The sequence below is a fragment of the Mus pahari genome, chromosome 5 (genome assembly GCF_900095145.1).
Source record: "Mus pahari chromosome 5, PAHARI_EIJ_v1.1, whole genome shotgun sequence".
Classification (NCBI taxonomy): Eukaryota; Metazoa; Chordata; class Mammalia; order Rodentia; family Muridae; genus Mus; species Mus pahari.
The window spans coordinates 143,914,112-143,928,826 of record NC_034594.1 but is presented as its reverse complement, the minus strand read 5'-3'; the positions used below and the strand labels follow the sequence as shown (position 1 = coordinate 143,928,826).

Sequence of the window (14,715 nt, the reverse complement as noted above, 5' to 3'; positions counted from 1 at the left end):
GGGCGTCAGATCTTGTTACAGATGGTTGTGAGCCACCATGTTGTTGCTGGGATTTGAACTCCAGACCTTTGGAAGAGCAGTCGGGTGCTCTTACCCACTGAGCCATCTCACCAGCCCTCTTTTCCTTTCTTTTTTAAAGATTTATTTATTTTATATATATATGTGAGTACACCATTGCTCTCTTCAGACATGCCAGAAGAGGGCATCAGATTCCATTACAGATGGTTGTGAACCACCATGTGGTTGCTAGGAATTGAACTCAGGACTTCTGGAAAAACAGTGGTTGCTAGGAGTTAAACTCTGGAAGAAGAGTTGGTGCTCTTACCTTCTGAGCTATCTCTCCAGCCTGACATTCTCTTTCCCTAAAATGGGAGGAGATTGTTCTAATGGGAAAAAGAATGATCAGAGAGATCTGTACAGGACCTCTTCTGCAAAATAATGCCATCCATTTCCTTCAGCAAACACTGAGGACTTTAAAGAGCTTCTTGGATGTTTCTCCTACTCTGAAACTAAAGAGGGTCAGAAGATAGCCAAAGATCTGGGAACAAAACAGGGGTGAGCTATTCTATATCTGGTCCTATATCTCCCACATCTACAGTAGGCTTCTGTGAGGAGACATTCACAGCTCAGAACAGGGCAAGAGTTTGGCTGGAATTCCCCCTCTGTATTTAAATTTAAGAGGAAAAAAAAAGCTTCTATCTACCCTATGTTTTGGTTAACTCCCTGGAAATAAGATCTTTCTATATTTCTTAAGACTCTGCTAAGACATAAGTACTTTGTGTCTAACACAAACTCAAGTCAATCTACCAAGTCAGTACCTCCCTTGGTCAAAACAAGTAGCCGGAGGATCCGAGCCTATGGAATTAGACATCTCAGCTACCAAGGCAGCAAAGACAGCTAGGCAAGTGCTCCAGAGATTGGTGATGATTTCTCGGTTCCTCTTGTCCTGTCGTAATCATACCCCTTCATCTTTCTCATGATTAGTCTGTGTTTCAAATGCATATGTCTGGCGCTGAGGGGCCACAAGAGGGACAACAGGGTGAAGCTCTCTAGGGGGCAGACTAAGCCGACTCCTGGGCTCAGACCCCTCTGTGCCTTCGGGTGGGCGTTCCAGACAGCTAAGGGGCCGGGAAGAATGGGCAAGGATCATGCTACAAGGAGAGGTTCTGGAGCTGAGACTATAATCCCCACCTCCAGTACAGGTCTGGGTCCGCCGAACTCCCTGAGCCTCGGTCCTCTGGCGTTCCCGGGCCAGGGCCACAGCAGCATCAAAAGAAAGACTACCCCCATTCCTCCATGAAGCTCGAGAACCCCAAGCTTTTTCTCCAGGAGTCCCATCAAGCCTACCCGGCCTTGGACATGGGCTTGCAGGTGCTACGTGGATCTTGCTACACATTGCATTGGGCATCTTGGCAAACTGTGGTTTGGGGGGCACTACAGGAACAGAGCGGACCTGTCGGACCTGAACTAGGGTGGAAGCCAGACGCATGCCCACACCACCAGCTGACCCACAGGGACAAGAATATAGGTCACATGTCTCAGGATTAAGCTGTCCCTCAGATTCCATGCCCTCTGGTTCAGATGGCTGTAGCAGGGCTTGTTTCATCTCAGAGGTCTGTTCATTGATTTCTTCGGTACTATCAACCCTCAGTAACACGACACCTGGCCCTTCAGAGAGGGCCCCCTCTTCTAAGTGGTCACCAATGCCTCTCATGCCTTCAGTTTCTACATCTATACTTTTTTGTTCCTTGCTGGCATCCCCTTCCTTCCTATCATCGCCTTCTTCTGGGCTTCCACTGTCTTCACTGTGTCCTTGGTCTTCTCTTGACTTAAGGTCACTCTTCCTGCTCAGTCCTTTGATCTCACCCTCTCTGTTTTTCTCAGCCTCATGTTTGTGGACAACTTCCCAGCTCTCCTCCAGAGCCAGGTCTTCCTGGAACACATGTTCTGGATCCATATCAGAGTCTACTGGGGTGTCATCTGAGAAATCAGCTCCTGCTTTTCTCCCAATCTCTCTCTCCTTCTCATCTTTACCCTGTTCTCCTCTTGTTTTGTCCACATCCTTGGTCTCCTCTATACTTTCAACCTCTCGACCTTTGGAATTTTTTTCCTTGGCCTCTAGCTCTTCCCTACTCCCTTCTTTTAAACTACCCATCACCTTTTGACGTCTTTCAGCCTCCCCTCCTTCCGCATCAGCCTTTCCAGCCTCCATCTCAATCTCTGGAGTTGCCTCTGCTTCTTCCCTGTCATCTGATGTGCTCCGGGGCTTAGCCTCCTTGTCCTGCCTGGTCTCCGAGCAGGCCCGTTCTTCTTCATCCTGTGTTGGAGGTTGTTTCCCACTTCCTGCTGCCTCCTTCTCCAGACTCCCTACACCTTCCCAGTTGATGGGCTTAGGCCCGAGAAGGGGACTCAGATCATCATAGGCACTCAAGAAGACTTCTTCCCCATAGTCCTCTTCTACGTCAGGCGTGGAAACAGCAGAATCAAGGGAACAGCAGTTAGGAGCCAGGACATACTGTGTATCATCCAGAGACAGGTCATCCAGGGGTGGCTCCACAGAGAACTCTTCCACCTGTAGGCGTAACATTGTGGCTAAGGACCAGGTCACCCTACCCACTCTCTGGGCTACACACTACTTATACACCCATCGAATCTCCTCCTTACCTGAGGCCCAGCTCTCAGCAGCTCCTCCAGGTAGCTCATCCCAGGGTCGTCCTCCCCAAGGGAGAAAGCTGCTGCTCCTGCGGCTTCTGCCTTGGCCACCTCCCTCTCCTCTACCCCCACCCACTCAGGTTCTGAGCTACTCAAATCCTCTAGGAAGGAGAAGGAGTCCTGCACCTCCTGGGACAGGGAGTCCTCCAGGGCAGGAGTCATGGCTGCAGGGCTCGAGTCATCCAGGGGACCTGGGACTGATCTTGCCTCTGATTTCTCATCTGTGGAGAGAAAGATAGTTCCAGGGATCAAAATGTCAAAGTCAGCCCAACCCCTTCCAATATGGCATTCCTCACATTGACATGCTATGGGCCCAATGCTCCCAGTATGTAACAGATAGTCCACATGGCTCATCCTCTCAGACCAGAATGACTAACTACTTATAGAGCTCTCTTGGTTAATTCTCACCAAAGTGGCAAGCACTGTGGGTTACTTGTATATTTGTTTTTGAGGCCAAGTGTCACTACATGGCGCTACTTGGACTGGTCCACGCTAGGTAGACCAGGTTGGCCTCAGAATGACAGAGATCAACCTATCTCTGCCTCCTAAGTGTCAGGATTAAACACACACACCACCATGGCCAGCCCTAAGTGTTGTGTTCTGTATTTTTATAATGATTTTTTTCTATTTTCCCTGCAGAATAAAATACTACATATAGGGGTTGGAGAGATGGGTTTGTTCATAAGTTGATGGTATGCAAACATGAGGACCTGAGTTTGACCCCCAAAATTCATGTACAATTAGTCTGGGTATGGTGGTGTGCTCTTGTGATCCTAGTGCTGGGCAGACATGGGGGATAGGTGGGTCCATGCAGTTAGTTGTCCAACTACCCTAGCCTACTCGGCAAGTTCCGGGACAGTGAGATACTCTGTCATATAAAAATGTTTACAAAGCAAAGGCAACATCTGAAGAACAACACCTAAAGTTGTCCTCTGATCTCTCCATTCATGTACACACACACACACACACATGCAACTCCCCTCCACACACACACACACTCCAACAATAAAAGATCTGTTATGGAGGGTGCTACACCACACCCTTTGTCGGGACGTGTCTCCTGTACCACAGGCCAGTCTCAAACCACAGAGCTGGGGCTTGACCTCAAGCTTCCATTGCTCCTATCTCCATCTCTTAAGTGTTGGATGACGGAGGTAAGCTTCCGTGCCAGGTTGTGGTGTTGGAGATCACACCCGGGGCTCTGTGCATCCCAGACAAGCACTCTACCAATGGAGCATACATATCCTCTGCTGCTTATCCTTGTTTTGCATGTAATAAAACCAAAGATCAGGCTGGAGAGATGGCTCAGTGGTTAAGAGTATTGACTGCTCTTCTGAGTTCAATTCCCAGCAACCATATGGTGTCTCACAACCATCTCTAATGGGATCCTATGTACTCTTCCAGTGTGTGTCTGAAGACAGCTGCAGTGTACTCATATTAAAAAAAATTCAAAGCAATTTGTCCAAGGTCACACAGTGAACATGTGGTACAAACAAAACCTGCACCTCTGTGTGCTTAACTGTCCCAGTTATGTCTGCCCTGTACAACCTCAGGGTTTCCCATCAGCAACACTTTGGGAAGAGGAATAGGAGCATGGGTCAGATCCTAGCTTCGCTTCTGCCTACCTAACTCAGTAGTAAACTGTTTGAGATGACTCTCAGGCTCTACTGTTGTAATGTGAGAATAACAATACTTGTATCTTCACACTAGGAAAAAAATGAAGTGAGCCAATGCCTCCCGATGCTCAGCACGTGCTGATAAGTGTTGGCTAGCTCTATAACCCCGACTGTCCTGGAACTCACCCTGTAGACCAAGCTGCCTCTGCCCTCTGGGTGCTGAGGCTATGGGCCTGTGCCAGCATGGCCCAGCTTGGCAGTAACTCTTTTTGTGTGTGTGTTTGTTTGTTTTTGAGACGGGGTTTCTCTGTATAGCCCTGGCTGTCCTGGAACTCACTTTGTAGACCAGGCTGGCCTCAAACTCAGAATTCGCCTGCCTCTGCCTCCCAAGTGCTGGGATTAAAGGTGTGCGCCATCACGCCTGTCTGGCAGTAACTCAACTCTTAACACCAGCTTTTTACTTACTCATATTTACTAAACCCCTTTACATGTCTGGCACACAGCCCTAATCTTGGAATAAATCAGTAGATTTGAAGCCTGGCAGAGATTCCCCTCTCCATGAACTTTATATAACATCATCATCATCATCATCATCATCATCATCATCATCATCATCATCCCCAAACTCCAGATGTAGGCAGGCGATATCAGACAACAGAAAGCCTAAGGGCTGAGGCCTCTGACCTTCCAAGCCTACATCCTCATCCCAGAACATCAATCTAAATTTCTAGACCCCTTACCAGCCCTAGGCAATCTCCAAGTTCTCACCTGGGGGGCCAGGGCCAAGGCCTGGGCCCGGGCCAGGACCCGAGGCAGGGCTCGGCCGGGGTTGCAGGGCGGGGCACTCAAGGCCTCGGGTGAGCCTGACCAAGGAGACATTAGAGATGATGTTTGGAGGAACGCTGAGGATGGAGGTTATGTGCAGAGGGAGGTTGACGTTGTAAGGGTCTGAGATGTGGACACCAGCACAACGCTCTGCTCGACTGCTCCCTAAGGCCCGAACAGCTGACCGCCCGGCTCGTGGAGTTCCCGGCTCGGAATTGGCACTGCCCGTTGCCTCTGCTTCGGGCTCCTGTTCACCCTCGGCTGCATCCATAGAATTACTCTCCAAGCTCTCGGGCATCAGTGAGCTTGGCTGAGAACTGCTGGAACCCACCAGCCCCTCCGGCTCTGCAGGAGAGAGAGAGAGAGAGAGAGAGAGAGAGAGAGAGAGAGAGAGAGAGAGATTGTCAGTCGAGTAGTCATTTGCCTCAGCTTCAAGGAGTCCTGACAGCTCACACAAGACCCTATTGCCTCTGTTTTCTTAGATTCTAGAGGCAGGATAAGTGGAAGGTTCCTTTAGCCACTACTGCAACTTATCTATTCGGTCAGAAGATCAAAGGACACACCTACCTGATGGATCTTCTTCCTTTCTGTAGATACCATCGCCAGCTATCACTACCACACACACACACACACACACACACACACACACACACACACAGGAGTGCATGTGTTGACACCCTCCTATATACATACCCAGAGTCTCCTTCACATACAAATACTCATGAATACACTCAGATTAGACAATAGGTTCTTCTCTGTAAAAGTTGGCATCTATCTCCAAGACTGGTATATTAATAGGAACTCATTAACTTTTTTTAATTACTGGGCATAGTTGGCTACACTTATAAACCCACAGGCCTTTGCTGCTGTGGTCACTGCACATACACATACACACATAGCCACTGAGACCTATACTTACCGTCACTGGCCCCAGCGGCAGCACTCAGTGAGTCCATGCTTTTGGCAGGTCGCAGAGTCCCCTTACTGGATTTTTCTTCTGAAAATATGGGTGTACATAGATAGCACCAGGACCTTGCACAGATTCAGAGGAGTCCTATCCCCCACCACCACCATCCCAGACTTACCCCTGTCCTCAGCCCTCAGTGGAAGTTTACGTTTTGTCTCGTGTCCAGATCGACCCAAATTGAAGATAGAGCGCCACTTCCTGACCTTCAATGACCCCTTTCTCCTGCAGATAATGGAGATGCAATTAGGAGCGCAGCCTGATGATCAGTGAAGGGAAGGAGCTCCAGGAAGGAGGCCTTACTTGTGTTCCGCAATCTCAATGATAGTATGGTAGGGTCGGATCTGTGGAGGTCCATCCCCAGCTTGCAAGATGCTGGGCAAGTGGTAGGGAAGAGAGGTGGGCATGAGGTCCTCGGAGCTGCCTGATGCCCGGGCTCCTGGAAGTGATTTCCATCCACTCTCCAAATCTACACCAGCTAGGAAAACAAAAGAAAGGAACTTCAAGTCCCCAATCCATCCTTACCTCACTAACTACCAAGCTAAAGCTATATTCCAAGGCTCTTGGAGATAGATCCTCTGTATCATAGCAAAGGGGACCAGGAAACCCCAAGAGGTGATGCAGCGGCCACTCTGTGCTATAGTGACAGTAGAAAGCATCTGCTCAAGCCCTAGCTGTATTAATATCTCTCCAGTAGTCTCTGTATATGACCACCACCTACTTCTCTCTATGAGAGACACAATCTTCCCACCCACAATATGAGAAAACGGAATTAAATGACTTTGAGGTTCCTCACACTCCATCTTAGTTAAAAGGCCAGGAAACAAGTAAGCTCTCTATAACACAATTCCCCTGGCAGAGAGTGCTGATATGTAACGGGCAGAAAGGATACTAACCAGAGAGGGAATCACCTCTAAAGAGCTGGTCCACATGGGTGAGGATGAACTCCACAACAATGGACTGCACCCGAACCTCCATGAACGCTGCTGTCCCATTGAAGCCCGAGGCCTCTATGTCCTTAGACCTGTAAAGATATGGAGGTGGTCCCTCCCATGGCTCAAAACAGGCACGTACACACACACACACACACACAGACAGACACACGACAGACATGACAGGATCTCATTATATTACTGTGACCTGGGACTCTCTGTATACACCAAGCTGCTACCTCTGTCTCCTGAATGTTAGTGTTAAAGTCGTGTTACAAAACGCCCTGCTTCTGAAATACTCTATGCTCCTTGTCCTTACCTCCAGTCCCCCCCCAACACTTATTTTTTAAAGATTTATTTATTTATTATATGTAAGTACACTGCAGCTATCTTCAGACACTCCAGAAGAGGGAGTCAGATCTCCTTATGGATGGTTGGGAGCCACCATGTGGTTGCTGGGATTTGAACTCAGGACCTTCGGAAGAGCAGTCGGGTGCTCTTACCCGCTGAGCCACCTCACCAGCCCCTAAGATTTATTTATTTATTATATGTAAGTACACTGCAGCTATCTTCAGACACTCCAGAAGAGGGAGTCAGATCTCCTTATGGATGGTTGTGAGCCACCATGTGGTTGCTGGGATTTGAACTCAGGACCTTCGGAAGAGCAGTCGGGTGCTCTTACCCGCTGAGCCATCTCACCAGCCCTGAGTTTGTTTGTTTGTTTGTTTGTTTGTGTTTTTTTTGTTGTTTTCCCAAGATAGGGGTTCTCTGTGTAGCTTTGGCTGTCCTGGAACCAGGCTGTAGACCAGGCTGACCTTGAACTCAGAGATCTGCCTACCTCTGCCTCCCAAGTGCTGGGATCAAAGGCGTGCGCCACCACGCCCAGCTTTTGTTTGTTTGTTTGTTTGTTTGAGACAGGGTTTCTCTGTATAGCCCTGGCTGTCCTGGAACTCACTTTGTAGACCAGGCTGGCCTCGAAACTCGGAAATCTGCCTGCCTCTGCCTCCTGAGTGCTGGGATTAAAGGCATGTGCCACCACGCCAGCTTTTTTTTTTTTTAAAGATTTATTTATTTATTATATGTAAGTACACTGTAGCTGTCTTCTTGGTTTTTCGAGACAGGGTTTCTCTGTAGCCCTGGCTGTCCTGGAACTCACTCTGTAGACCAGGCTGGCCTCGAACTCAGAAATCCACCTGCCTCTGTCTCCCAATTGTTGGGATTAAAGGCGTGCACCACCACGCCCAGCTCCCGGATTTTTATTTATTTATTTATTTTATTTATTTGAGTACACAGTTGCTGTCTACAGACACAGCAGAAGAGGTCATCAGATCACCATGTGGTTGCTGGGAATTGAACTCAGGACCTCCAGAAGAGCAGCCAGTGCTCTTAACCTCTGAACCATCTCTCTGTCCCCACCCCCCACCCCCAGTTCTACCTCTTAAGCCACATACATGTACAATTCAAGCTTGGATGTCACTTCGCCCTGGAAAGCCATCTTAGACACCCTCAAATAATATGTATTTTCCTTTCATACTTTTTGCACTGTAGCACAAAAGGCGGGCTATGGGAATCGCTACAATTGATACTGCTTTGCGCCATACTGAAATACAGGCCAGGTCTTGAACAGATTGCAAGGATGTTTGCTCAACAGCTGGTTGACAAAGACCAACATTCCAGCCCCTGAAATCCACAACCCAGTGGAAAGAAGCAGAGGCCTTGCTCTTAAGGACGTCACTCGGTCTCCGAGAAGGCCCAAGTCGGTAGACTTTGTGCTACTTGGCTGCTGCTGAACTTTCCCGCCTTGCTGGATTTATGAGACCCCTCCCCAACCCTTCTCCGGTGCACCCGAACAACCACATCCATCTGCGTACATCTAGCCTCACAGGAGCTTCCCACTGCTCGCACATGCACCCACCTCAGCAGGTTGGGGGCCCACACAATTGCCAGATTTCGAGCATGCATGTTGGTTTGGGCACTAAAGGAGGCCATGTGGACCAAGTGGCGCATAAGGAACTCCAGGGTCCTGCAGGAAGGAAGAAAGGGATCATCTAAAATAAACTCTGAGCGTGATTGGGCTGAGACTTGAAAGCTGGGAGGGATGAGCAAGGCTGGGGGCCCTTAGGGCACAGGGGGAGGGGACAGGGACAGCTCTGCAGTACAGGGGGTGGAGCCTCACACACCTGTAGTTTTGGATAGGGAGTTCTTGAAGCACTTCTAGGATCTTGACCAAGCGCTCTGGCTCTAGCTGCACGGCCACTGCCTCCTATTGGGAACAGAGGCATAAGTAGGAGACATTGAGTCAGATTTGACCTCTGTGCTTCTCAGAGCTCCAAATTAAATTTTTAGGAATGATCTGTGCTATGTTCCACAATGGCCCCACCTAAATCTTAGAGGCACCATAAAATAGTAAAGTTAAAAACACCTCTGGCTGAGGATGGTAGCACACGCCTATGACCCCAGCACTCTAGAGGTTGATGAAAAAGCCAGAAAACAAGGGCAAGGATTTAGCCCCATGGGAGAGGGTTTGCTTTGCATGCCTAAGACCACAGGTTTGATTCCCAGAACCACAGGAAGAAAGCTAGGACCTTCAGAACAACAAATGACTGCTGGATCTCATGTATACACTTAATAAATAGTCTGTCTCGTGACCTTGAACTACTTACTATCCTTCCCTTGCCTCAAGTGTCTGCTTTGGTACAGCTCTGGAACTAGATTGCAGAGATGTTTAAAGGTGTCTAGGGAGGTGACCCCTCCAGGATACCATTTTTGCAATGTCTTCTTCTCCAAAGCTGTGTGACAGCTTTACAGCTGATGGAGGGACATTCCTGAAAATATTTTTGCTATGTGAATAGCTTTCTTGTTCTCTTAAGTGTAGGGAAACTCTGGTCTAGGTGCTTTCCAAGGCCACTTGGCTCTGACAACCTGCCCTTTATCTTCCAAGCCTTACCACTGTGCTGTGTGTGGTCTGCAGGCCTTCTGGGGAAACACACCCAATAGGGAGAAAATGAAGACAAGAAGGACAGGGTTGGCAGAGGTTACAGGGACTAGAAGATTTGAGGAGGAGGAATCTTCTTTCCAGTCACTCACTATCACGAGTGTTGGAGCATCACACTATTGATGCATGTCCAGAATTCCAACAGGCTTTTGCATCATCAGCTTCAACCCATAAAGGCATTTCCAAGGTAGCCATTCCACTAGGATTGTGGCTGGCATGGGGCACACCTGGGATGTCAAAACTGAAGTGTTTGCCCTTGAACCCTGTCTTCCACCCTTCTGCCTCTCAACTCACAGCAAATTTGTCATAGAGCCGGTAAGTGAGGAGGGGATCTGGGAGTTCTCGGAAGTAGGCTTTGCACAAGGAGGAGACACAGTGGATGTCCTGGAGATAAACGTCCCGGCGCAGGTCTGGCTTCCGCTCTGTCTCAAACTCCTGCCTGGGGAGGTACAGGGTGCTCAGGAGTAGAAAAGGTCAGACAGAGGATGTGGAGGGAGAAACAGGAGCTAGAAAGGTCAGACAGGACCATGGGCCAACATGTGTGAAACTTGAAAGTAGAATGTTGGAATGTACATATATACATATGTAAATACATTATATATATAATATAATATATTGACGTATTTACATATATTTCCTATATATATCAACAAGTATTAGGAATTATATATGTGGATATGTAGATGTGAATATAAGAATGGTAAGTGGATCTGTGCATGACCAATAAGAGTTATATGATTAGCAACAAAGGGGTATGTAGGAATCAGTAAACATGGGGAATGGACATAAATGTATCTTTTGCATTTCCCTTCCTTCCTTCCCTTCCTTCTTTCCCTTCCTTCCTTCCCTTCCTTCCTTCCCTTCCTTCCTTCCCTTCATTCCTTCCTTCCTTTCTTCCTTTCTAAAGAAAGGACCCCACTATATAACTCTGGGTGGCCTGGAACTCAAGACCAAACTAACCAAGCTAACCCTGACTCACAGAGATCCATCTGCCTCTACCCCACTGAATGCTGGCATTCACACTGTGTACCACTATGCCTAGCTTGGGTATAATGCTTAAAACAAACATGTTAAGTCTTCATGGTCTTGATTAGATTAGCCAACAGTTGCTCAGTATGATACCCAACATACCAAAAACCAAAAGAAAGAAAAATAGACAAAACAAAAGCACAGATTCTCCTGAGAAAGGAGGATTTCCTCGAATTTGAGATTAGCTTGTGCTATATAATGAGTTCTAGGCCAGTTTGAGTTACAGAGTAAGAATGAAGAAAAAGAAAAAAGAGAGATCAAGACAAGGGGTTAGGGAGCTATCTCAGTTGATAAAGTGCTCACCGCACAAGCATATGAGTCTGAGTTCAGATTCCCAGCCCCTATGTAAAACGTCAGACACAGCAACAGAAAAAGCCTGTAAGCTCAGCACTGGGAAAACATACTAGGGGATCCCGGGAGCTTGCTGGCTGGTCTGTCTAGCCAAATCTGCAAGTTTCAAGTTCAACAAGATACCCTGTCTTCAACTCTGCAGGCTTCAAGTTCAGCACACCACCCTGTCTTCAAACAACAATAATAACTATTGTGTAGAGGGGACTGAAGAGATGCTCAGTGCTTAAGAGCACTGGCTGCTCTTCCACAAGACCCAGGCTCCATTCCTAGCATCTATGTGGTTCCTCACAACACATTTGTAACTCCAGTTCTGGGCCTCATCTGACCTCTGTGGGCACCAGGCACACACATGATGCATAGACATACAAGCAGGCAGAACACCTATACACATAAAATAAAATAAAATAAAAAAATACGTGAATTTAGGGGGCTGGAGAGATGGCTCAGCAGTTAATAGTACTGGCTGCTCTTCCAGAGGTTCTGAGTTCAACTCCCAGCAACCACATGGTAGCTCATAACCATCTGTAATGCAATCCAATGTCCTCCTCTAGAATGTGTGAAGACAGATCACTCATATCTAAATAAATAAATATTAAAAACATATGAAATTAAAAAATAAAGAGTGATTGTGGAAGAGAAGCAACACTGACCTCTGATCTCCACATAAATGCACACAACTAAACCAACACACATGTACACATAACACACACAAAAGAAGAAGGAAAAGAAATATTTACATGTTAAAGGACACAATCAATAAAATGAACCCTAGGCTCAAAATCCCCACTACCACAAAGAAGAAGAAAAGGAGGAAGAGGAAGAAGAGTATGGGGAGGGGGAGGGGAGGTCAGCCCACAGCCCACAGATGGGGAGGGGGAAATATAGCTCAGCACACACTGGTTACAATCCAGTATTCAGAACATATAAACAATCTTGCCACAACACAGTGATTAAAAAAAAAAAACAAAACTTAAGCGCAAACATAAGACTTGAACAGGCACAGCTCAGAAGTGCATGAAGGCCGTTCAGCCTCATTTGCTGCTGGGAAGACACATAACAGAAGTCACAATGACACATCCGTACACACCCACCACGGTGGCAACAACCAAAAAAGACCCAGTCACAAAAGCTGGCAGGGACATGGAGAAATTGGAACCTTCATCCATTGCTGGCAGGGATGTAAATGATACAGCTGCTAAGGGAAACGGGTAGTTACTATTACAAGATCAACACGAAGTTACCATATGGCCCAGCAATTCCGCTCAGGTATGCACTCATAATAACTGAAACTATATCCACAAAAATCTTCACACATTTGTAGCAGAGTCATTCAGAACAACCAAAAGGTGGAAACCTGGACAGCCACCAACCGAGGAATGAGTAAAATAAAAAACAAAAAACAGTTATGTAGCTCTGCCAGGGAATGGCATTCATCTATAGAAAGCAGTAAAATACTAGTACGTGCCACAGCATGCGTGAACTTTGAAAGAACTCAGAGGGAAGAGCAGACTTAGAAAAACAGTAGACAGATCCATACAGACAGAAAATCAGTTTGGGGATAGGTGCAAGGGAAATGTAGAGTTTCTTTGAAGGGTGGTGACATGTTCAGGATGTGTCATAGTGATGGCTGCAGTGTTGTGGACATACCGAAATGGCTGACTCAGAGATTTTTAAATGGTGAATTTTATAGTATGCAAATCATGTGTACCTGTATGTGTGTGTGTGTGTGTGTGTGTGTGTGTTAAAAGTAGTAGACTGTGTGTGTATATGTGGGAATGGAGAGAGTGTGTGTGTTGGGAGTGAGCTTGGGGTCCCCACTTCACCTGACCAGACTTTAGATCCTCTCCATGGAGAGGATCTAAACATCTCTGCTAACATCACCTAACATCTCTGCTTCCTCCTCCCACTTCCCCTCCCCCTCCCCCTCCCCCTCCCCCACTCACCGGCAGCTTTACCATGGCTCCCTGGCCTCCTACCCACAGAGTCTGCCTGCTCTATCTGACTCACCGGAGCTTCTGGATGTTAGAGGAGACCCCTGAGAGGCGGTAGATCCCATCCACCACGCCATACTCTTGCACAAACTCTGCACAGCTCCGTAGCACCTGGGGCACTGGGGACACAGAAGGCAGAGAAAAGAAAGAGAACGTTTCTAGCTTCTCAGCTAAGGGGTCTGAGGAATGAAAGCATCCTGAGAGAGGGTTCACTAAGAGTAAGAGCAAAGCTTAAAATACCCAACCCTCACTAGAAAGGGTCTCACAGATGACCCTATCTGGGCAATATTTCTATCCGTTGGTCCTGGAGTATCCGCATAAAGCCCTGCCCTGAGGAGGAACTCACTGCTCCTCAATATTAACCCTCTCCGTTCTCTTTCCAAAACTTAACTTTTTCTTTTTTTTTTTTTTTTTTTTTCCGGAGTCAGGATTACTCTGTGTAGCCAAGGCTGTTCTGGAACTCCATCTGTAGACCAGGCTGGCCTTGAACTTACAGAGATCCGCCTGCCTCTGCCTCTCAGGAATGAGCCACCACCTCCTGACTCGTTTGTTTTCTTTTGAGACAGGGACTCAATGTGGGTCTGGCCTTCAACTTGTGATGTGGATGAGGATGACCTTGAACTTGTGACCTTGAATTCCTGATCCTACTGCTTCCGTTTCCTGAATGCTGAGCTTATGAGCTTATGTCCCATATTTGGTTAATGTGATACTGGGGGAATCAAACCAAGGGTCTGCGCATGCGAGGCAAGCACTCTGTCAAACCAAGTACCTCACTCCCTCCTTTTGTGATTAGTCGTACATCCCATTTATTATGTATGATTTAAAGGAAATGTGGGCTAGAGCTGTAGGACGATAAACTATTTTCTACAATAACCTTGCATTCTAGTTTAACAGTTAATATATTTAATAGCTTATATAAAAATTCAGATAACAAAACCATAAAAATTAGTTAGCTTAAAGATAAATAATTATGCTGGGTGTGGTGGCACACATGCCTTTAATTCTAGGACTTGAGGGGCAGAGACAGGCTGGATCTCTTAGTTTGAGGCCAGCCTGATCTACAAAGTGAGTTCCAGGACAATCAGAGTTACATAGGGAAGACCTTGTCTCAGTAAAAGCAATAATTATCATCATCATCATCATCATCATCATCACCAAGTCAGTCTTATTTGACTTTTATCCTTAATAGAAATTCTCCAAATACCCCAGGGAGACAACAATAAAAAACAAGGCCGGGGGCGGGTGAGATGGCTCAGTGGGTAAGAGCACCCGACTGCTCTTCTGAAGGTCCGGAGTTCAA

The 14,715-nt window shown here is 47.2% G+C and overlaps 1 protein-coding gene across 1 annotated transcript in view; it reads right to left on the bottom strand.

Moving 5' to 3' along the window:
- Positions 1 to 227: 227 nt before the first annotated feature.
- Positions 228 to 14,715, bottom strand: part of Arhgap30 (Rho GTPase activating protein 30) — a 22,242-nt gene continuing 7,754 nt past the window's right edge. Inside the window, exons 2-12 of the mRNA XM_021198481.2 lie at positions 13,432 to 13,534; positions 10,339 to 10,483; positions 9,230 to 9,312; positions 8,965 to 9,072; positions 7,014 to 7,141; positions 6,421 to 6,595; positions 6,239 to 6,342; positions 6,073 to 6,150; positions 5,097 to 5,498; positions 2,665 to 2,933; positions 228 to 2,572 (exon numbers count right to left, since the gene is read on the bottom strand). Coding sequence (XP_021054140.1) covers positions 956 to 2,572; positions 2,665 to 2,933; positions 5,097 to 5,498; positions 6,073 to 6,150; positions 6,239 to 6,342; positions 6,421 to 6,595; positions 7,014 to 7,141; positions 8,965 to 9,072; positions 9,230 to 9,312; positions 10,339 to 10,483; positions 13,432 to 13,534 — 3,212 coding nt within the window. The 3' untranslated portion in view covers positions 228 to 955. The remainder of the gene's footprint in view (positions 2,573 to 2,664; positions 2,934 to 5,096; positions 5,499 to 6,072; positions 6,151 to 6,238; positions 6,343 to 6,420; positions 6,596 to 7,013; positions 7,142 to 8,964; positions 9,073 to 9,229; positions 9,313 to 10,338; positions 10,484 to 13,431; positions 13,535 to 14,715) is intronic.